At 44.3% G+C, this 22,469-nt stretch overlaps 1 protein-coding gene across 1 annotated transcript in view; it reads right to left on the reverse strand.

Annotated features, from left to right (window-relative positions):
* myo10l3 (myosin X, like 3) overlaps positions 1–22,469 on the reverse strand; it is a 67,888-nt gene that overhangs the window by 8,100 nt on the left and 37,319 nt on the right. Inside the window, exons 16-35 of the mRNA XM_085248449.1 lie at positions 22,189–22,257; positions 20,793–20,875; positions 20,602–20,710; positions 19,725–19,805; positions 17,835–17,959; positions 17,601–17,715; positions 14,804–14,910; positions 12,747–13,193; positions 12,076–12,106; positions 11,164–11,973; positions 10,221–10,344; positions 9,677–9,920; positions 9,460–9,555; positions 9,178–9,271; positions 8,841–8,896; positions 8,559–8,701; positions 7,861–8,055; positions 7,518–7,675; positions 7,029–7,152; positions 6,364–6,661 (exon numbers count right to left, since the gene is read on the reverse strand). Coding sequence (XP_085104575.1) covers positions 6,364–6,661; positions 7,029–7,152; positions 7,518–7,675; positions 7,861–8,055; positions 8,559–8,701; positions 8,841–8,896; positions 9,178–9,271; positions 9,460–9,555; positions 9,677–9,920; positions 10,221–10,344; positions 11,164–11,973; positions 12,076–12,106; positions 12,747–13,193; positions 14,804–14,910; positions 17,601–17,715; positions 17,835–17,959; positions 19,725–19,805; positions 20,602–20,710; positions 20,793–20,875; positions 22,189–22,257 — 3,509 coding nt within the window. The remainder of the gene's footprint in view (positions 1–6,363; positions 6,662–7,028; positions 7,153–7,517; positions 7,676–7,860; positions 8,056–8,558; positions 8,702–8,840; positions 8,897–9,177; positions 9,272–9,459; positions 9,556–9,676; positions 9,921–10,220; positions 10,345–11,163; positions 11,974–12,075; positions 12,107–12,746; positions 13,194–14,803; positions 14,911–17,600; positions 17,716–17,834; positions 17,960–19,724; positions 19,806–20,601; positions 20,711–20,792; positions 20,876–22,188; positions 22,258–22,469) is intronic.

A 22,469-nucleotide genomic window follows, 5' to 3' on the forward strand; every position in this document is an offset into this window, starting at 1 on the left:
CTGATCTCAACCCACCACAAATACAAAGGGTTGTTGTTGAGCATGTGGTCCGAAACCCAGACATAAGCACCACAACTTCACTACGTCTCCGTGCTTTTTCAGGAAGGATTCCTAAGCCAAGTAGTGAAGCAGATTTTGAATCATGGCGTTCCCAAATTGATCTACTGCTTGCCGACCCCAGTTTGTCAGCTCTATACGTCGCCAGGCGTATTATAGAGAGCCTGTTGTCACCTGCTGCTGATTTGGTTAAAGGTCTAAGTCCCAACACATTGCCTTCAGTCATACTAAGTGTACTTGACTCCGCTTTTGGAACAGTTCAAGATGGTGAAGAATTGTATGCTCAATACTTAAACATTCTTCAAAATCCAGGTGAACGACCATCCGCTTACCTCCAAAGATTGCAGCTAACCCTCAGCACTGTTGTAAAGCAAGGAGGACTTGCAGCTGCTGACATGAATAAGCATCTGCTGAAGCAGTTTTGTCGTGGGTGTTGGGATAACACTATACTAACCAAACTACAATTAGAACAGCAAAAGGACAACCCACCACCTTTCTCTGACTTGTTGTTGTCGTTACGGACAGAAGAAGACAGACAAATTGCTAAGGAGTCACTTATGAAGAAATACATCGGTTCATCAAAACAAAAAGCTAACATCCAATCCCAAAGTACTTGTTCTTGTGGGCACTCTACAGCCAATGAAGAGCTAAAAGAAATGGAAAAAAACAACTCCAAACCCTCCAACAGCAAATGTCCCAACTTTTGTCCCAAAAACGTCCAACCGAGTCAAAGTTTAAGCCACGACAAACCAAATCCAGTCATTCTTCACCTCAGTCAAATACCAGACCCAAGCCATGGTACTGTTTTAACTGTGGAGAAGATGGCCATGTTTCTTCCACCTGCAACAACAGAGCAAACTCCAGTCTTGTTGAACAGAAAAAGAGCCAATTAAGAAAAAAACAGCAAGAGTGGGACGCTAGAAATACTTCATCTTTAAACTAGAAGGAGTTTCTGTGGTGGGACACACAGGAGCTGCGTGCACGAACAGTCCCAGAAACAACAACAAATTTCCATTGTTGCCAAAAGGGCTTGTGGGGACCAAAAGCACAGGCCAAATTCAAATCAAAGGCAACCATTTCAACTGTCTTCTTGATTCTGGCTCTCAGGTTACTACGATTCCTTTTTCCTTCTATAATACTTACCTTTCAGACCATCCAATCAAACCACTGGATGATCTGTTGGAAGTAGAAGGAGCAAATGGACAAGCCGTACCTTACCTGGGATACATTGAGATTAACATGACGTTCCCAGCTAATTTTCTTGGTTCATCCATTAATGTTGATACACTTGCGCTTGTCGTGCCTGACGTCCAGCAATCACCCCCAATGATACTTGTTGGTACCAACACTCTTGACGTTGCGTACAGCAAACACTGTGATACCCTCTCTGAGCAGTCATTCCTGCCATCTGGTTCCGGTTACATTGCAGTTTATAAAATCCTCCAGTGTCGCCACATCCAGAATTCAAATGACCAGTATGCTCCTGTAATCTTAAAGTCAGACCAACCGCATACGATTACTGCTGGCCAAACCACTGTCCTTGAGGGATGCCTGGTCACAAGGCTATTCCAAGGTGAGAAAGCAGTTATTCTGGAACAACCCACCTCCAGTTCTCTGCCTGGTGGACTCCTAGTAAAAACCTGCCTTGTGGACTTACCTAAACGTCGGCCATATTCTCTGCCTGTTGTAGTGAGTAATGAGTCCGACCATGAAATCCACATTCCAGCTCGAGCTATTATTGCAGAAATCAGCGCCTTCCAAGAGGTCATTTCCAAAGAGCAACCCACCCAGTATTCAGACCAGTCTATGGAGTCGTTACCTCCATCTCAACCACCATACAACTTTGGAGATTCCCCCTTAACTCCAGACTGGAAAGAACGCATTGTTCAAAAACTCAACACTATTCCTGAAGTATTTGCCAAACACGATCTGGATTTCGGCAGGACCAACAAAGTTAAACACCAAATCAAATTGTCCGATCCAACTCCTTTCAAGCAAAGACCACGACCAATTCACCCTCAAGATCTTGATGCTGTCAGGAAGCACCTGCAAGAACTTCTTGACTCTGGCGTTATCAGAGAATCTGACTCACCATTTGCCTCTCCAATTGTGGTTGCACGCAAAAAGAACGGCAGTATGCGTCTTTGTATTGACTACCGCAAACTCAATCTGCAAACAATCAAAGATGCTTATGCTCTGCCTAAACTGGAAGACACCTTCTCCGCACTTGCAGGATCAAAGTGGTTCACGGTGCTAGACCTCAAGTCTGGTTACTACCAAATCGAAATGGAGGAGAAGGATAAGGCAAAGACTGCCTTTGTCTGCCCAGTGGGATTTTGGGAATTTAATCGGATGCCACAAGGGATTACCAACGCACCAAGCACTTTCCAACGGCTGATGGAAAAATGCATGGGAGAATTAAATCTAAAAGAAGTCTTGGTTTTCATTGACGATCTCATTGTCTTTGCACCAACTCTTGAGGAACATGAAGCTCGCCTGATGAAAGTTCTCACCAGACTCAAAGATTTTGGCTTGAAGCTTTCACTTGAGAAATGCATGTTCTTCCAGACATCGGTGAAGTATCTGGGCCATGTAGTGTCCCAGGCTGGTGTTGAAACTGATCTGGACAAGATTTCCACACTCACTTCTTGGCCAGTGCCAAAAAACTTGAAGGAATTAAGATCTTTCCTTGGTTTTGCTGGGTACTACAGACGTTTTGTCCAGGGATATTCGGCCATTGTCAAGCCGTTACATGAACTCACTGCTGGTTATCCACCTTCTCAGAGGAAACTGAGACGAACTGTAAAGCCAGAGAATTACCTCAACCCCAAAGAGCCATTTGGAGGACGATGGACGCAAATGTGTCAACAAGCTTTTGAGTCCATTATTGACAAACTCACTTCTGCCCCAGTTCTGGCATTTGCTGATCCCCAGAAACCATACACACTCCACACTGATGCCAGTGCCACAGGTCTTGGTGCGGTGCTGTATCAAGAGCAGGATGGAAAAAACAGAGCTGTAGCATATGCCAGCAGAGGTCTTTCCCGGAGTGAGTCAAAGTATCCCGCCCACAAATTGGAGTTTCTTGCTTTGAAGTGGGCGGTGACTGAAAAATTCCACGACTACCTTTATGGTGCTCAGTTTACAGTTGTGACAGACAGCAACCCATTAACATACCTCTTATCATCAGCAAAACTTGACGCTACCGGTTACAGATGGCTTTCAGCTTTGTCCACTTTCACCTTCAAATTAATCTACAGAGCAGGAAAGCAGAACTCGGATGCTGATGGTTTGTCTCGCCGACCTCATGGTGAACTGTCTGATGATCCTCTGTCACAGAAAGAACGTGAGCGAATCTGGAGATTTGCATGGCAACATCTCAATGAACCAGATTATGTCTCTATTGACCAGCATACCATCAAAGCAGTTTGTGACCGTCATCTGATGTACAGTTCAAGCACGGATCCTGATCTTGCTCTGGTGTTATCCATGTCTGTCAATGTCGACAGTCTGCCTGACAGTTTCACGGACGACATCCAGTTCACCTCCATGGTACTCCCCCAAATCTCAACAGCTGACCTTGCAGCCAAACAACGCCTTGACCCTGTCATCCGGCATGTCATAGCTCAGGTTGAACGAGGCGAGTCACCACCGCCATTCCTGAGGGAAGAACTTCCCGATCTACCTCTATTACTGCGAGAAGTAAATAAACTGGAGCTCCATAACACCCTTCTCGTCAGGAAGAGACAAGTGGGAAGTGACTTCGCATACCAGCTAGTGCTACCTGAGGAATATCGACCAGTTGTACTTAACCACCTACATGATCAAATGGGTCACATGGGAATTGACAGAACGCTGGACTTGGTCCGTTCCCGGTTTTATTGGCCTAAGATGACACGTGATGTGGTCAATAAAATAAGACAGTGCGAAAGATGCGTGAGACGCAAATCCCCATCTGAACGAGCCGCACCTCTGGTCAATATCAAAACCTCTCATCCCATGGAACTGGTGTGCATGAGGAAGAGAATGCTATCCTCTCAGAGGAACCTGTACCTGCTGAAGAGGAACAAGTTATTGCTAGCGGAACCGTGGAAGCTGGCTTTGAGCCAGTTGATCTTGTCGAAACTTCTCACGATGAAGAAAGTCTGTCTTCTGATTCGGAAGCATCCAGAAGTAACTTGTCACAACACTCACCTACTGAATCAGAGCCTCTCAGTCCTGAGGCAGAACCACCCTTGAGGCATTCAACCCGCACCAGGAATCCTCCTGATCGGCTGCAATACATCAAGCCTGGTAAGCCTCTGTTAAAGAGCGTTCAGACCTTCCTGCATGGGTTAAGTTCTGTCTTCTCCTTCGCTCTTCAAGACGATGAAGAAGAGGAGACGATGCCTTCACACCTCAGCCAACCAGTCATTCGCTGCCAGCCTAGTCCATGTACGAGGACGTCCATGAGATTAGGGGGGGAGAGCCAGCCAGGTGTAACCACGGTAACTTCTGACCCCACTTCCGCCAGTCCCTTTATTGTGGCGGGAATGAATCCTGTATAAGTTCCGGGTCAATCAGCTGCATGTCCCTGCTCCTCTGGCTGCTGTTGTCCCTGTGGTTGGTGTACTTGTCAGATCACGACAAATTTTGCACTACAGGCCAGTTGACAGCGTGCAATAACCCAGCCGATTCATTCATCTTTATACTACCTCACACTCGACTCAACGGTGAGTTATTTGTTTGTTTTATTTTGTCACAATTAATGTACATGCGGAGCCGCGATCGCACATCCTACAATGCCGGTAAGCTAATGCTAGGCTAGCGACAGTAAGTGCAATTACTAGTGTCATCTGTTGAATATTGTTGTTTTTGTTTATTCCATTATGGCCGAATGTTGATTTAACGTATCTAGAGTTGAATGAGTGATTTGATTTTTGTAGTTTTGTCCGTTTTGGATGTTTTTTGTTACTTTTCTGATGAAATGCCGAAACGGCCTATGAGATTTTGCATTGAGTTAAATTCCATTTACATTATTGAATCTGTTGCGCAACACCTGTGATTAAATGAGTTTTGTAAATATATTTGATTAACTTTTGATAATATTTATTAGCTTTAACGCTGATATACTTTGATGGGACCCATGAGAATGTCTTTCTATAATAGTATTTAGAATGACATTCATTATAAGAGATGATGGTTTATTGATTGTTGTATGAAACGTGGCATTGATTACTTGACTTTGTTATTTATGTATTTATTTTGTCACAGCAGTAGAATGCTGTTTCATTTTCTTCTGTGAATGATAATTTCTGTTTTTTGACCTTGTTTAGGTCAGGTTTTTTTTTTTTTTTTTTTTTTTTGTTCTCCCGCGATCAGCGCGAGATGGCGAGCCACCCGACCACCGCTACGTTGCGGTAGGAATTGTGAACCTATGGACTGAATCACAAATTGTTGACAATGACCTATCACAGGTCCATGGAACTAAACTAAATCACATACTGGACTACACCTCATCCCACCTCCTTTTGGAACCTACTAAGCTGTTTTGTATTGTCAACATTATTTTTGTTTGTGATATATATGCATATGTTTTTATTTCTTTTGTACATCCGTCTATACACTTCTCATAACAAACATAATATATATATATTTGAGCTCTACTTTTGTTTCCTGTGTTTTATTCACACCCTCAGGCTCCATAGTCGAATCTTAATCTGATAGCTCATTGTCTATGAGGCTGCAGTCAGGCGCCCTGGTCCTTTAACCGCGTTACATTCCGCCTCACCACCATGGGAAGCAGAGCTTTCAGCTGCTCTGCTCCCAGGCTGTGGAACTCTCTGCCCCCTGAAATAAGAAATATTGGTTCTCTCCCCCAGTTTAAATCCCAACTCAAAACTCATCTGTTCAAATCTGCATATTCACTGTGAATCCACTGTTTGTTCATTTTATCTTGTGCTTTATTTTATTGTTCTTATTCTGCCATTGTTTTACTAAGTGTTTTATCCTATTGTAAAGTGTCCTTGGGTGACTTGAAAGGCGCTCATAAATAAAATTTATTATTATTATTATTTTGATCTCAACTCCAGACTCAACTCTCCTTACTGTGACACTCATCTCCTTTACAAAATCAGAAGACACATGAACTCAAAACAACCTTCTTGGTGGTTTTTCCCAAGAAAATACGTGTCTCCAGCACCACATTTTAACATGAACACCCACACACATAAGCACTCATAAAATAAAAACAATATCAGTCATGCTGTCACGGCTGGATGGTTTGCAACCAGGTGTTAATTTTTTCTCCCTGGAACATGCCCATACCGTTTCAGGTGAAACTTGAGGTAGCGTAGGATGCCTCGGCTGGGCAAGAAGGTGCAGCTCATACAGGTCAAGAGATGCCAGTGGGCGCGATTGGCAGGACTGTTTGGGTGCGGGACATGATTGGTTTGCTTGATCAGCTGACAGTAAACCTCATCCCTTAATGGCCTCAAGTCTTGACAGGTCTGCAGGATTCCCTGGATGATTGGCACAGGGTCAGACACAGCCTCCATCTCCTGCAGCGAGTTGAAAATCTTCAGGGCCTCATCCTGCAGGCTGGTGTAACCCTTTTCTTTTTGCACTGAGGGAGACAGAAATGGGTAAAGTTAACCTTCAGCCTCGATACTGAACTTGCTCAGTTACCTTAAGTAACCAGTTATTTTACAACTGAGCACGTTTGAATAGTTTTAATGTATTTAAAGTCTAAATTAATGTGCAAGATTTGCAAGAAAAAAAACTGCTTTATATCCTAAAATAGATATTGTGGCAGATTCTGCTACTTACTGAAGAAATATACAACAATTTAAATTTTAAAAATCCATGAATAAAGGTACATTTTTCAACCAAAAACTGCTCAGCACTGAATATTTAAAATTTCCTGATTCTCGACAAGCAAATTCATCGACTGCAATAGTTTGTATGCAGCAGCTACAGGACAGCGCACTTACAGTGGATGCTGACGTCTCCATAAGGCAGAGGTAGAAGAGGGGAGTGCAAAGGATGCTGGGTATATCTCAGGATAGGGTTCCTCCAGTATGTCTGCTCCACTGCCTCCACGTTCAAACTGCTCTCCTGGTAAGACAGAGGAGCAGATTAGTAATCTTACCTTTCAAATCATCGATTTTTCTTACATAAAAGTTTACGCTTGATAAGAAAATAATAGAGCAGCAATAACGGCGATGATGCAGACTATCACTGCGGTAAATCGAGTACATGGCCAAGTGTATGTATGAAAAAGAGACTCAAACAAGTACTGAAGCAGGAAAAACTTAGGCCAAGAGAAGATCACAGCACACAGATAGTGAGTACAAGTACCTCACTTTATTACAGAGTGTGTCCTTGCCAGAGGTTTGCATGACTGAAAAAAGTTTGATTTACAAAAATGTCAATGAAATGTGATGTAGTCTGTAGTCAAAATGGGGGAAAACAGTAAATACCTTGATGTCTCTGATGAGTTGCTGTGTTGGAGTTTCAATGGGAACTTTGCTGTCTATGGCAGCCTGTATGGCATTCGCCCACCTCATGGCTTCATTCAGCATTTTGGTGTAAAGCCGATAAGAGTGTTTACGCCCATGGACGATTATATTCCAGTAACCTGGGTGAGAAGGAAAGATAATCATGCACAAGACAACAAAGTTTCAGTAAATAAACCATAAAGGCTAAATTGTGCACATTGGGGTTTATATATTTTCTTAAGTGTTAAAGCTTAGGACCCAAGGATAACTTATGTTTCTATAAGCATTAATTTATTAAGATGACACTGAAGTAAGTTTAACTGACCAGTGTCCTTGAAGACTTTCTCATCTGGCTGCACCACGGAGCAGAGGCTGTTGAGGACCAGTGTTCCCAGTTTGGAAGCACTACGCTCCGATGACTTGTAATAGTCCAGAGAGTTAGTGGTGAGAACAAACCAGCGCTTCTTCAGCTTCAGAGAAGTGCTTTTGGCTCCAGACTTCATCTCTTTATGGAGCCAGCCTGTGGGGGTAAAATAAGAAATGACGGCTGAGTTGTAATACCTCCAATATTCTGTTCACCAGACAATCACGTAGCGCACAGCTGTTAAACCAGCACATATAAGAGGGCTGTCAGGACTGATCTTCCATCAGTGAAGCACAACGCATCATCAGAGCCCGCCATTGTCCAGGTCACAACCTCCTCAGACCAAAACAACCAGCATACAGTTTGAGACGCAGCAGAGTGGGCAGTTTGATCATACACACAACACACTTCCATAGTCAAACTGATGGCAAATAACAAAGGAGGACCACCTAAAAAAATGTGATAAAAGTGTAATATATATTACAATAAGATGTGCAGTCTCTCTGTATATTTAAATTTTCATATTTCTACTTTTTTACTGGGGGTCTTGTGACTTTAGCTTTGACTCTAAGCTCTGCACATGTGGATGTGTACAAATGGCAAATAATCTTATCTTATCTTATTTAGATAGATTAAATCCAATATCAAAATCCTCTTACCTCTGACTATAAATTCCTGTCCATCAACCCTAGAGTCTCCCTTAGATTTTTGCAGCAGGCCTATCCAGTGGTGCATCTCCTCGGGCGTGTCTGTGTTGCAGTGGATCACTCTGTTAGCCGTGATGATCACAAACGAGTTTGGTCTGGGAAAGAAAACATAGCAAAATTGGGTTTTTTTGTCCTTGTTTTTGTTACTCATGTATCTGCTGTGGGACCACAGGCCAGGGTTTTAATACATATATGCAATCAGGCAGGTGTTGGGGAAAATTGCTCATTTCTTACCTGTCTGGGTTGTCTGACGCACAAACAGAATCAATCAAGCCAACATCTAATGTGCCCTGGACAGGGAAAAATGGTGTTAATGGCAATAATTGTCAAAAAATGTGTCATTACTACAGGAGTATAATCATCTTTATATAAAAATATATGTTTTTAAATCTAGCAATCTTTTAGGACCAAAGAAATGGATGGTGGTATGTGCACTTTTCTTCTTCAGTTTAGATTACTATATGAGCCAGAACTGGACTGCTATGCGATTCAATTTCATGCTTCTTCACTGTTGCAGAAATACGGAGTTGAGGCTGGGGCCCAGGCAGGAGAGAGGTAAAACAGCACTAACCACTGCATTCTTTGGGTTGGCCTGTTCGTGGTGCATCTCCATGAGCTGCTCCGGACTGGCGCTGTGGACCCGACTCAGCACATTAAACCAACCGCTAAATGGGTCAGAGGGAGTTCGAAAAGCAAAAGTCAGCAAAAGTGTAATTGAAAATGACACTGTGAACTTCCACTGGCAACCACAAGGGGGAACTTTATTTCTACACATCAATTTTAGAGGTGAAAGGAAAACACTATTTACAAAATAGCTGCAGTTTGTTCTGAGAAATCTGTGGATGTGATGTACCTGGCATCTTCAGGAGACTCTGCGTAGATGTGGTACGTCCTCTCCTCAGTTACGATATTCAGTGCATTTTCCTTCTCGTGATTGTCCACTATTTCCCTGCACAAACAAAAAGAATAAACCATTACTGCATGTGGCTATGTTTGTTTCAAGCTGGTAACAATGAGTTCAATCAAAGCTAAAAAATAAACAAATCAAAAAACAGGGAACTGAGTCTTACTTGGCTGCACGGATGTCGATGGTGCCTTTCAGCTTCTCTTCGCTGTCATTCTCGAAATACATGAGCTTCGACTCGCGCAGAACGAACCAGCGCATCTTCCAGTTGCGCCGAGACAAAGTCGACATTCCTCCTCCTTTCTTGTAAAGCCAGCCAGATTTGAGGGAGTCCTGCTTTGCGCGGAACCACATGAAAGTTTCGTCTTTCAGGACGCACCAGCGACGGCGCCACGGGATCATCAAACCACCTGAGAGGTGAGAAAAGGATGATAATTTATTTTGTTTACTGTGAAATCTCTCTACGACAGATGGAGATCGCACAACTTTGTGCACACAGAAAGATGCATCCCAAAAACACAACGCATGAAAAGCTCCCTCAGTGAGTTAAACTTCACAGCCCTCACATAAACCTGAAAACATCAGCGGAAAACAAATGCGTAAAATACAAAAAGAGCCTTCAAGAAAACTCACAAAATGGACATTAAAGCTGCACAAAGACAATGTGCATGCCTGCTGGTCAGTGTCGTGTTTTTATTAGGTCTACTCACTCTTCATGTAGAGGTAGCCATGGAAATATGGAGGCCCGGTGCCGTTCAGCAGATTCACTCTGCCATTACAAACTTCTTCATCTGTGTCAACATATCCATCATTGTCCTCATCGCTGTCAATGAACTGCAAAAAAAAGACATCAGCATTTGAATAGATTAGACAGACTTTTAAACTGAAATCTTAAAGTAATAATTACTTCAAAAAAAATCCACAAAGGCAGAAATTTATAGCAACAATTTAAGTTAATTTCGTTTTTTAATTTTTCTGATGGTGAAGTCGAGCTGTTATTTTGCACTTTAAGGGCCTAAAATCTGTCTGACTTTGTAGCCACGGTGCTGCCAATCTCCTTTAAACTTGGCTCACACACATCCACCCACACAAACACACACGTGCCATTACATGCACCCATCCTTCTTCCCCTTTGACATTTTGCTGATCTCACAGTGTTGGGTCGCTGAGTGCAGATTCACATGCTTGTCAGCAGAGCCAAAACAAACATTTTCAGCATTGCTGCTCAGCGATTCTTAAACAAGCCTTTTGATAAGACGCAGCCTTGCAGAAATGCATTTTCTAACCGACTTTAAGACAATCTCTCTTGAGGCAACACGAGGAAGTATAATAAGCGCTGAGGAAATCTAGGTGGGTTTCGGTGTACTGGAGAACAATGGCTTAAGTTAGACCGGATATGGAAACAGAAAATTCAGTGACCCCATGTTTTTGAAAACTCTGTGAGCAAAAATTTAAAAGATTTTAACAAACAATCCAATTTCTCCAGAGGGGATTTCCCGTCTTGGCTAGATTTACTGATTTACTTTCTTCTTCCACTGGACCTCAGAGTTCGTGCCAAATGTCTAGCTATTTAAAAGTGAAACTCTGCACATTTTCCAGTTAAAACAACTCCACAGAATTTAACAGCCATGACTTTTTGTTGTTATTTCTCACCGAGTCCGAGCTGCCTCTGAAGGAGTCCAGGCTGTTCTGAGTGCATGAGGATTTTCGCAGCACCTCCTCATCTGTGATATGGCCATCGTTAGTGCTAGCACCTGAACTCCCATGGGCCTCCTCAAACTCTTCCTGGTCATAGTCTGACTCTACGTCTGGCAGGTTCGTGTGAGTTGGCTCTTCATTTACAGGCTCAAAGTCTGAGGCCCTCTGGCGTGGCCGCTTTTCTCCATTAGTAACCAGTGGAGGAGGTGGAGGGATTTGGGAGTCTGTGAGGACAGGGGCATGACTCAGTCCATTGGGGGTATCTTGGCTTAGCTTTCCTGCTGCAGGGGAGGCTGATGAGGAGGAGACCACTAATCCTCCTGCAAAGGCAGGCGGAGGAGGGGGAATACTTTGGAATATTTCCTTATCAAGAGGAACTGCAGCTGGAGGTGGGAAGTCAGGCAAAGCGATCCGCTCATCCTCCGCGTGGAAACCCTCATCCACCTCCTCTTCAGCTAGAGGTGCGGTAGATTCAGCTGGGTCGTGGAGGTTCTCCTCGCTCGAGAGGGATGGCTCCAAACCACCAAAGTCCAGCAGTTCCAAGAATTCAGTAGCCACACGAGAAGCCTCCTTTTCCAGTCTGTAGATCTCGGCATCCCTCATCTGACGCAGCTCCTCACGTGAGACGTCCCCAAGAAGCGACACGCTGTCTTCCTGCTGCTTGTGCAGACGCTCGATCTCCCTCTCGAGCCGCAGGATCTCCTCCATCTGACGGCTCTCCTCCTCAGACGTGTGGCTGCTGGACAGAGTCTGGGACAGCTCCTTCTATCGACCACACAAGTAAAGAAAGTGCAGAATTGTGTTATTTATGTGAATGCATTCATGGGCATTCTTTATTTTTGACATTGGAAGACAAACTGAAATTACCTTTTGACAAGCACCGTTCATGAGTGAGTTCCTAAAAATAAAATATGAATACGTTAGTCATGAAATGAAGAAAGAAAATGACTTGACAGATGACTTGGCTACTCCTGGAAATTCCTGACGAATCACAAAATTTAGCATTTTTCTATTCCAGTAACAGTTAAAGCTGTTATTTCAGGCGCTGTTTTGTGTGTTAATGCATACATAGATCTGCACATCTGTTTCTGAGCCACATTATTCTTGTGAGTCTCATGAGTACTACATCGCTTAACATCAGAATCTCCGCGTAGCTCCTGACTATATGTTGCCTCTCAATTCTCCCTGTTTAGCGTGGTGTAGGCGGCATGAGATGTTGACAGATTAACCTGCACTTCACCCCGCGATGACAGCCTTTCCCTGCTTTTTCACAACCACTGGGAAAAAGCCGGAGCTTAAAAAAGCGTCTGTCCAGAGCCAATCGCAATGGTCGCTCTACGCGTGAACCAACCAAACCCATCTGAATTCTCGACTTTAATTGTGATGGCACACCTGTAAAGTTTCGGCAGAGACATAAATGCCTGCTAAAGGGCTCAAAACTGCCTTTGTGGCCGATTCTCCAAAAGATGGTGTCACCTGCACCAGCTGCCATCACAACATACCCATACACAGACTGCGGTAAACACAGGGCATTGTACCTTGTCTTTTCCCCGTTTTCTGCTAATTTCTGCTTTTCCTCTTTCTCCTTAATCAGTCTTTGCTCCTTCTTCATCAACTCCTCCTCCTCTGCCCTCCTCTTCAGCTCCTCTTCGGCTAGCTTCCGTTTCTCCTCCTCCTCCTCCTTCTTCCTCCTCTCTTCCTCCTCCTCCTCTTCCTCCCGCTTCCTCCTTTCCTCCATCCTCTTCTTCTCCTCCTCTACTCGCCTCCGCTCCTCTTCCTCTTCTCTCCTCCTCCTCTCCTCCTCCTCTCGCTTCTGCTTCTCCTCTTTGAGCTGTCGATACAGGGCTCGGGCCAGCTGGCCTCTGTGATGTTTCTGCAGGACAATGGCAGCCAAGCGCAGGCGCAGAAAGACGCGTCTCCAAAAGTGAGCGCGGTAGTTCTTCTGGATGGTGACGATGCTGGACAGAGCCCTCTTATACTGTTTCCTGAGGACGAAATCAAAAATTGACATTCATAATCGGCATAAAAATCATATTTAATCCAGCTTCACTGAGGAACTTTGTGCCTCGCCTCAAACATATTTGTAAAGCTGGACAGCCCTACATGGCCTCCTCCTAACGCCCGCTGCTATTCTCTGTTCAAACAAACACACTGGTAAAAAAGCTAGTTGTGAACTGTGCAATGTTTAGAGTCTGACGAGCTTGTGCTCTTCCATTGTGGTGGTGTGGGCTGCTCTGTTTAGCCCTCTGACTAAGCCCCATCACCCACACACAATACATGCATTGAAAACACACACATATAAACACGCACAAATACACGTGACTTTCTCAGGACCACACACACTGCTCCGACTCTCTGACCCTTAGTCCGACCTAGCCTCCACGGTAATCACTTCATGGCCTTTATCAGGTCTCAGGATGGACCCTGACTGAAGATAAAGTTACACGTAATAATACAAAGGCTTTACTTGTGTATTAGGGGAACTTTTCAAAGCTCTTCTTTAGTATGAATGTCTCTAAGGGGAAGCAAACCCAGAACCTGAATGCTGTCATCAGTCCCATTATAGTCTCCCAGTGGAGCCTTTCAGAGGACTGTATGTAACGTTATACTGTATATAGCAGCACGCAGGTGGAGTACGGCTAGATGCCCCTGGGTGTCTACGAATGCAGCTTCTTAAACCACCACGGTGATGGATGTTCTGCCAGTCAGGCGGAGTGGACAGGCGAAGAACTTGTTGCTTAGGCTGAAGACAGATTTACATAGATTTGCTTAAGAAGAAGTGCACTTCTGATAGTGTAGGAATAAATGACATCTCTGTTATGCTCAGAAAACTGTCTTTTTCAGAGCAGTCTAATTATCATGAACATCATTAGAGATGTAGTAATTCAGGGATAGCCATTTATAACTTGAAAGATGACGGTTTTGGCCTTTTTTTCCTTGAAAGGGTGTTGAAATCATGCAATACCTCATCTTTGAAGCTACAGGACAGCGGCACAAGTGGGTTAATACTTCATTAGATTGCAGGGAATCATCGGGATGTTGTGTAATTTCAATGAAAGCCAGCGCACTCTTAACCATGTGTCCTCCCTTTGATAGGAATCTTTTCTTTCATCAGACTTTTAAAATAAATGTTCATCTTAAAGAAATAAACGTAAAAAGATCTAAAGATAGTACTAAAGTGACCAGAAAAATTCACACTGTTTGGGCTATTCTGCAGCCTCAGTTCATCAGTTTATGAGTTTACCTTCCAATCTACAAGGCTTTCTAAGGTAGAAACTTTAAAACAGTGCACGTACACGGTTCTGCATGCCCGAAAACGGCTTCCTATCTACAATTTCAACACTGTGGTAATCGCTGGCCATCGCCAAGTCAGCAAGGTTTAAGCCCACTTAACACACATCCACACACAGGCGCACATACAGAGGTAAACAAATGTGCAAATGATTCCACAAATGCACTTAATCCCCCCCCCCCCCCCCCCCCCCCCCGCCCTGCGCTCCTATACACGCAGGTTGTACTACAAAACAAACACTGACAACTGTCTCTGCCACTCAATCATCCATCTTCCCCCCACCTCCACACTCCCACCACTCACCTTGCCACATAGCTCAGGATGTGGGCGCGGATCACCATGCCAGCCCTGCGCCGCACCTCTTCCCTTTCCTTCTCCAGCCTTTGCTCCAGGGCCTCCTTCAAGAACACCTGCGGGAAGAGCAGCGCCACGGCCGACAAGGAGTGACACAGACACAGAGAGACACAGAGAAGGAGGTTGAGGGAGAGAGGGGGAAAAAATGGGATGGGTTAGTTCCTCTTCCTCTTGGTAAGGCTGTAAAAGAGGGCCCACAGAGATGTAAAGGGCCCCTCTTGTCTGCTGGCAGAACCCCGTGCCCACTGCAGAGGAAGCTGTGGTGCAGCTGAGGCTAGCAGGCTAGCTGCCCTCCCTGTCTGCAGAACAGAGCAGAAGGGAAAACTGGCACTGAGACTGCAGTGTTGCTGCTACTGCTACTGCTGCTGCAGCGCCTCATTGTGTTCAAGCGTCCTTCCTGAGCATTTCCCTTCTGCTGTTACCGCTGCGTTGGTAGTTCGACTGACGTGCACAGGCAGAAAGGCACAGAGAGGGAGGGGAGAGGTAGGGAGAGAGGAGTGATGAAAGGATGAGGGGGAGGGATGGTGGCTGGTGTCCAGATAGAAAGTCACACCCCTCTTTGCTCATATGAAGGAAAGAGAAAGAGTTTAGTTAACCCTTCCCTCACTACTGGAGTTTTCTCGCAACCTTGTCTTTGTATGACTTTTGACAGCTCGAAAGTCACACTCGACTTAAATGAACATGCCTGCATGAAACATAATCAGATTTTCACTGTACTGGGAACAGCAGCCAGCTTAGACACGGCAGTATCTGTCGCTCAACTGGGTGATCGAGGGAAGACCCCTGCTCGTATGCGTATTTGTGTCCCAGATGTTGCGCTAATCAAAGGATCCCACAGCTGCAGCCCTGCCTGCCTGTCTCGGTAAAGTCTGTGAGAGGAGGAAACTTCCCCTTCATCCACATCCTTCCCTCGTCTGTAAAACAAATGGCTCACAAACACACATACACAATCCATGCAACATCACCAAAGCCCCTAATTCTGGGTACACGCTTCCTCTGCACACAATCAGCACATACATAATTACACGCAGATTGTTTCTCCAAAGGAAATGTATCCCCCTTCTCCGTTTCAGTCTCTTTCCCACAGCCCACACTACATTAACCTAAACCCCAAAATATTGCCCTGCCATGCACAAAATGAAACGTACTCAGCCGCACTATGTCTTTTTGGGTTTTGCTTTGAGAAACTAGCCTTTTTTTTCCCTTCGCCCTCGATGTGTAGATAAGCTTTGCAGAGCAAAGAAGTGAGCAGCGGCAGCCAGAGGTCAAAGGGCTGATCACAGAAGGGAAGCTTTACCCGCACGGTGACTTCGGGGATGTATACTGTGTGCATGTGCAAGAAATTTAATATAGATTGGCATGTGCACATTAGTGGTTATGGACCAATTCAAAAGGAACCAAATGTGGCTCGCATCAATTATTTTCTGTCTTGATTTACAGCATGCCATGTGTGCAGCTGACACTATTCATAGTCTGCCAGCCAAATTGGGTATTACAACAAAAGTGTCCAAAAAGAAACCAACAAATCCGAAATGTCTCAGTGATTTTTACAGCCACGCAGGAACCACAACTTAAAGCAGGAAGTCGAATGTGGATTTAGCCGATTTTGAAAGAGCTCCACAAAAACTGCTTTATTTGTATCCTTTCTTGTCGCAGTACTGACGCGTTCATCCTGAGTATTAACACAGGTTTTACTGTCCAGTTCAAAAAAGTCATTAAAGGTTAATCATTCAGTGATAGCATGGAAAAAAGGGGCAGTCTGTTGGCGGTGGGGGGATTGATGATTGTTGGAAAATGAGAGCAGAAAAGGAAGGACGGCCATCGATATGCTGTGCTGCCAACAATCATATCTGTTATAAGTTTTCTAAGATGAAGCATGATGTGTAACGTTCTACAAAGCTCTGCTTGGCTGCAACATTTCACCAGCGCCGTCCGCCTCGAAATCACACTGCTTGCAGTTTAGTTTATTAAATCAGCAACTCAGTCGGTGTCGAGGCTAACGCTCTGCTAGCTACAATAAGTTCGCCTCAGGATTACTGTAAGCCCCTCGGTTACAGTTACAGTAACAGTGTCAGCGTTTTTAGGAGCGGCCGAGTAACTCTGCGGTTGTCAACAAGAGAGCCGTAGATTGACCACAACCGGTCAGAAAAATCTTTGTGACATGAGTCACAGCAACTGTGGTACACATTAACAGCTCGGGAAAGACAGCAGCTCGACTTCTTGGGAAAGATTCGCTCCCAGATAATTACTGAGTGAAGCCTTTCAGTGCACTGTTTCATCTTAAGGGAACTGAGTGTTTTTTTTTAAGTATCAAATGGCGATTTATTGTTTTTTGAGCATGCTATCAGAGCATGTAGCTGACAGAGGTGTGTACTGGAGAGTCATTCGAAAAAGAAAAACAGAGTGGCAGTTTATATAATCCGTCAGGCTGCCCAGTTGTGTCTGTGTGCATGCATTTGTACTGTATATAATACACTGTGGGGCCTGAGATAAGGTGTGGGGGTTCACCTCCTATTTTGGTAACAAAAAGCTCATCTTCACAAGGTAAAACATTAAAATTCTTTCTGCATAATATTAGGTATATCAATTAAAATTTAGATTACTGGTAGGGGCAGGGTTGGCTTAGTGATTCTGGTTACTGAAAGATCTCAGGACATAAGTTAAAGTCAGTGCCACGTACTGCTAAGTGACATAAACAAGTCTGGGCATGTGTATAAGTGAGTCCATGTGTGAACGCGTGCTGCACCTTTGTCTTCCCCAGCTGCCACTCTTTCTTGTCTTTGTTGTGAAGTGTGAGAAGCTCTAAGCAACTCTCCTTCTCGTCCTCTGAGCGGATTTTGTTTGTCAGGATCATCTTATACCTGCAGAAAAAAAAAAAGCATACAGCACAAATCTTCTTTCCTGATTTTTTAAAAATAGTTTTCGACTACAATATTTAGCCAATTATCTCAGTTTTATTGTGTGCACATATTTTTCCAACCTGCTATAGAAGTCCTTAAAGGTTCTCCGGACAGGGAATCCAGCCCTGCGAATCTTTACAGTTTCCAGCATCCCGGAGTACCTCAGCTGGTTCAGGACAACGTCAGGATCAAACTGGTTGGCCTTCTGTATTTGGTAAACAACAAAACATGTTTTTCATGTCAAATAATAACAGTAAGACATCAGTGTTTAGAATACTGATGCCATTTTTTTCCTGTTGTGCGTTCTATATATAACCTTCCTTATTGTAGGTAGTGCAAAATGTGTTGCAGCTAAAACCTGCAGGCACGCCTAGTCAAACAGTTTTACTGCTGAGTCGAGTTAAACTTGAACTAAAAAGTAAATTACCATGGCGAGGACTATCATTTTACATTAACAATCAGGTTACTAAAAGGAAAGCGCACACCACCGGCGAGAGAAACCCGAACAGTGTTGAGCAAGACATAACCAGACGGAGTTGCCTTTTCTTTGAGGAATAATCAGCCTCATTGTTCACAGTTCTGTGTTACCAGTAATCCTCCGACCTACTTATCAAAAAGGATCTGTGATGTCTGCCGCCCTTCTACACAAGCTGCCTGATCACTGCTCTCCACACGAAGGCCATTTATCACCCAGAGGGCACAGAGTGCTGGATAAGCCCCACACGACCACAGCATTCCTCGATGTGTCAATCTAATTACAGGCTAATGCTACTACGCATGGAAACAGGCATACTTACAAAGGCACAGACACGCTTTGCATGTGCTCGTGCTCATAATCAAACACACACGTGAAAGGGCAGCCCTCCGCGCTCTGAACTCTGCTCTTTAACGGAGGATTTAGGCGGCTTGAAAAAGGTACGAAACGTTGACTTGCTTGAGTGAAAAACAAGCTGACCCTTGCCTCGGTGACATTTATCCTAAGAAAAGCAGGAGCATGGAAATCGCATAAATACATTCTTGGTGTGTGCGTGTCTGGATGCATTTGCATGCATGTAATCATGTCAGAGGATTGTGCATGCCATGCCATCATATTGTAGGATTAGCAGAGGCCCGGCTTGTTCCATCTTGACCAACCAAAGCTAGGTAAAGGAATACAAGACAGCCAATGAGAGCAGGGGACACATGAGACAGAAAGGCAGAAAAAAAAGCAGATGGGTGAGGAAAAACAGACAACAGAGTAGTTTCCATCCAAGCAAGCAAGCAAGAAGCTGTGGAATGACGTATATGGAGTGGGAGGTAAAGAGTAGTGAAGGAAGGACAACCACGGCTCTGTGTACAATAATAACAGTAAGAAGGAGAATGTCCCTGGATTACACCACAGTCATTCACAAGGAAAACAAAGAAGCTGATATAACTGACACTCCAACTATCTAATAAACCATAACACAGATTAAGAAGCAGGTTGCAGTTTTGTGGTAAAGAGCAGTAGGGGAGCATAGGAGTAGTAAATAAATACCCCGCTAGCTGGAACGCAAATACAGTTATGTGATCTTATCTTGGCATTCCACTGGTGCAGCCAGATCAGCAGAGCATTAGCCAAGCTGCTGCAGCTGGAGTGGCCAGTACTGACCTCTGACCTCTGGCAAAGAGGCTAAAGTGGTAGGAATGTGCTGGTACACAGCCCTTTTATTTGAGGAAGTACAATGAGAGCCTTTGCACCAACGTTTGTTACTTATGAACGCTTGTACTTGGAAAAAAAAGAAATAACTTTTCAATACGGATCATTTAAATGACTTTGAGGCAAAGTGCGATCGCGATGTGGGAGGCATAAGAACATAAACACAACAAGACTAAATATTAACCCCAAGCAGTGAATAACACCGAGGAGGTTTACCTCCACAGGCGCTGACCTTGAGAGGAACTTTTTTTTTTTTCTTTTTTATGCGATGAATAAAAATGACGTGACTTACCTTGTCCATGTTAGGTTTGATGCAGCGTACAAAAAAGGGGTTGGAGGCACTTAGTGTGGCCATCAGGGAATGGAGAGAGTCCTGAAAAGCATCAAACACAAGAGCATATTACTGCTTGTTTGTTTTTTTAAGTCTGCCGAAAAATATAAACACTTGTCTCACTGTTCTGTACTTTGTCTGCTAAGTATAAGTGGGTTGTTATTAAGGTATTGGTGTAATAAGTAAAAGTACTGAGTAAATGTTCTTTGGTACTTCTCAACTCCCACATTTATCATAAGAGACACAAATGTATATATACAAAGCCACACTCCGAGGACCCCTGAACCTCACAGACTCCTGTAGGTTCATTTTCCTTCCTGCCTCAGACAGACTGTCTCCAGTAAGGCCTGGCCTGGCAGAGCTGAGTGTGATTGGCCCCTGGTTGGCCCCTCTCTGCCCAGCCATCAACCCTAATCCCCTGGCTTTGGGAACTGTAGGCCAGGGCAGCCTGCCAAATCCTTCTCCGCTCCTTCCCTCCACACTACAGTTAGAGCATGCTAAGCTGTCCTCCACTCCACCCCCTCCTCCACCCGCAGCCCAGCTCACAACAACATATTTCACACAGCCCATCACCCATCATCTACTGCAGATCAAGTACACATACGGCATTCTCCTCCCCATCTGTGTCTCCAGGATTTCAACCCTCTGTTCTGCATTTACGCCGCTGCACTTGCACTCACCATGCCAATATAAAAAGTGTAGTGTTAAGGGTTAAGTGATCACCACACACAGCAGTATTTGGGAGACAACTGGCTCATTGTTAGTGTAATGACGCAATCACGGCGTCATGTGCGTAGAAGTGAGAGAGATATTTAGGTCTGAGGAGCTTCAGTCTCACCCTGAACTGCGAGCTGACGGTGGGCTTGCGTCGGGCCGTGCCCATTTTTAGGGTCTCATCTCCATTTCTGCTGCCAACACGCTCAAAGAGGTCGTAGATGAAGTCAAGCCTGCACGTGAATGTAAACACATGAGCTCAATCGCATAGGTGTGCATTCAGAATAAAAAAGGAAAAGAGCGTGCCCTACTCACCTGCTGTCTTTGAGAATGAACAAGATGTCATCTCTGAAGGTGTCTCGGTTCTTCTCCAGGATTCCACGCACATCGTAGAGCACCTGAGGAAATGAAAACCAAAAAGACTGAGCGTGTTTAGATTGAAGAACAGCATAGGAGACATAGGAGTTAGGATACAAAGAAATAAGATGAATACAGCTGTTTAAATGCACTGTGGATGGGAACAAGTTATGACTTTTGCCCCGTAACTTTAAAAATCAAAGTAAACTTTTGCACTGCATGTCCTACGCTCACGAATGCGACACAAGTGATTTACAGCGACTATGAATATGCGTTTGAGGCTTGATGTAAATAAAGATAAGGGAGCAGGTGGCGGTGGGGGTGACTTGTCGAGCTCAGTCGAGGGCGTCACCTGTTGTGTCCCGTTCAGCTCCGCGGCATTCCTAAGGTCACCCTGATCCAGAGGGATACACTCAGAGTTTATGTTTGTTGCAGACACACTAATTACACTCCAGTGCCGATTTAATGGAATAATCTCATATAGGACGCTCTCTGCGTCACTCAATTTCAGGTTCGTTAACTCAGACAGTAAACCAGGGGTGGTCTCGTGATTCTAAAGCAAATTAGATTTGTCTGGAGGAATTACAGTTTAATGCAATATGTTTGCACACAGTAACAAACTGAATACATTTGGACTATCAATAAACACTTAAAGCTTAAATATCAGACATTAAGTTTTCTTGGACAACTTCCCGTCTGTTTTTCAAATTATCTGTCTTTCTCTGGCACCGAGCAGATTATCTAATCTGTGGGAAGATGCTACGATTTCCTCCAGAAACCTCAGCAACATTTCAAATAACAAACAGGGCTTTCAGAGAGGCGAGTATACTGTCTAGAGAGAGAACAACTGGCTGCCCTGGCAGCGCCTGTCTTCTCTGGACCAGGTCATTACCATAGCCATCCTTGCCAGGCTTGTGACTGAGCCACCCCACTTGCACTAAGGAGACCTTGTCCGAGGCAGGCTTCATAAAGCCATTCTTTATATGAAAGCGAATCTTTCTACTCTTGCTCCACATTACATCCACTGTCCCACTCAATCACTGCAATTGTTCCCCTGCCCTGGTGTCTTTTTGGCCTTTCCTACACTCACATCAGTAGTGACCTCCCTTATCTTGCAAAGCAAAGGGAGGAGAAGACGATCATAAAGCAGTTTCTCCTGACTCAGGGAAAAAGACGGCGGAGGAGGCATCAGGCATCAACATCCCGCAGCAGATTTTGGCCAGGAAGATCCCACTGTCCGTCCAACAGCTACCTCACTTCCCCGAAACTAACAATTGAGGGAGCAAAAAAAAAAAAAAAGCAAAAAAAAAAGCTGGTGTCATGTGTGTATGTATGTGTAAATGTTGTTAAATACCTCTCCAGCGTAGTGCTTGATGCCAAACTGGTGATCAGTTACTCTTGGTTTGACATAGTACGGGTTTGTCTGGAGAGAAAGGACAAAGATACAGAAATTATCATGACATCCACTCATGTAGTTATAAAGAGATTAAGTAGAAGACACTGTGCGCTGGATTCACAGAGACAATAAAATGCCATGTGACAAGTTAAACATCAAATATAACATCAAAGCACATGAAACACAATAAAACACATAAAATTAATACAAGGCCTAGTTATGAATAGCAGTTAAACAGT

The sequence above is a fragment of the Mchenga conophoros genome, linkage group LG16 (assembly GCF_057382185.1).
Source record: "Mchenga conophoros isolate Kocher_MC1m ecotype Shallow Benthic linkage group LG16, M_conophoros_male_GT1.1, whole genome shotgun sequence".
NCBI classification, from domain to species: domain Eukaryota; kingdom Metazoa; phylum Chordata; class Actinopteri; order Cichliformes; family Cichlidae; genus Mchenga; species Mchenga conophoros.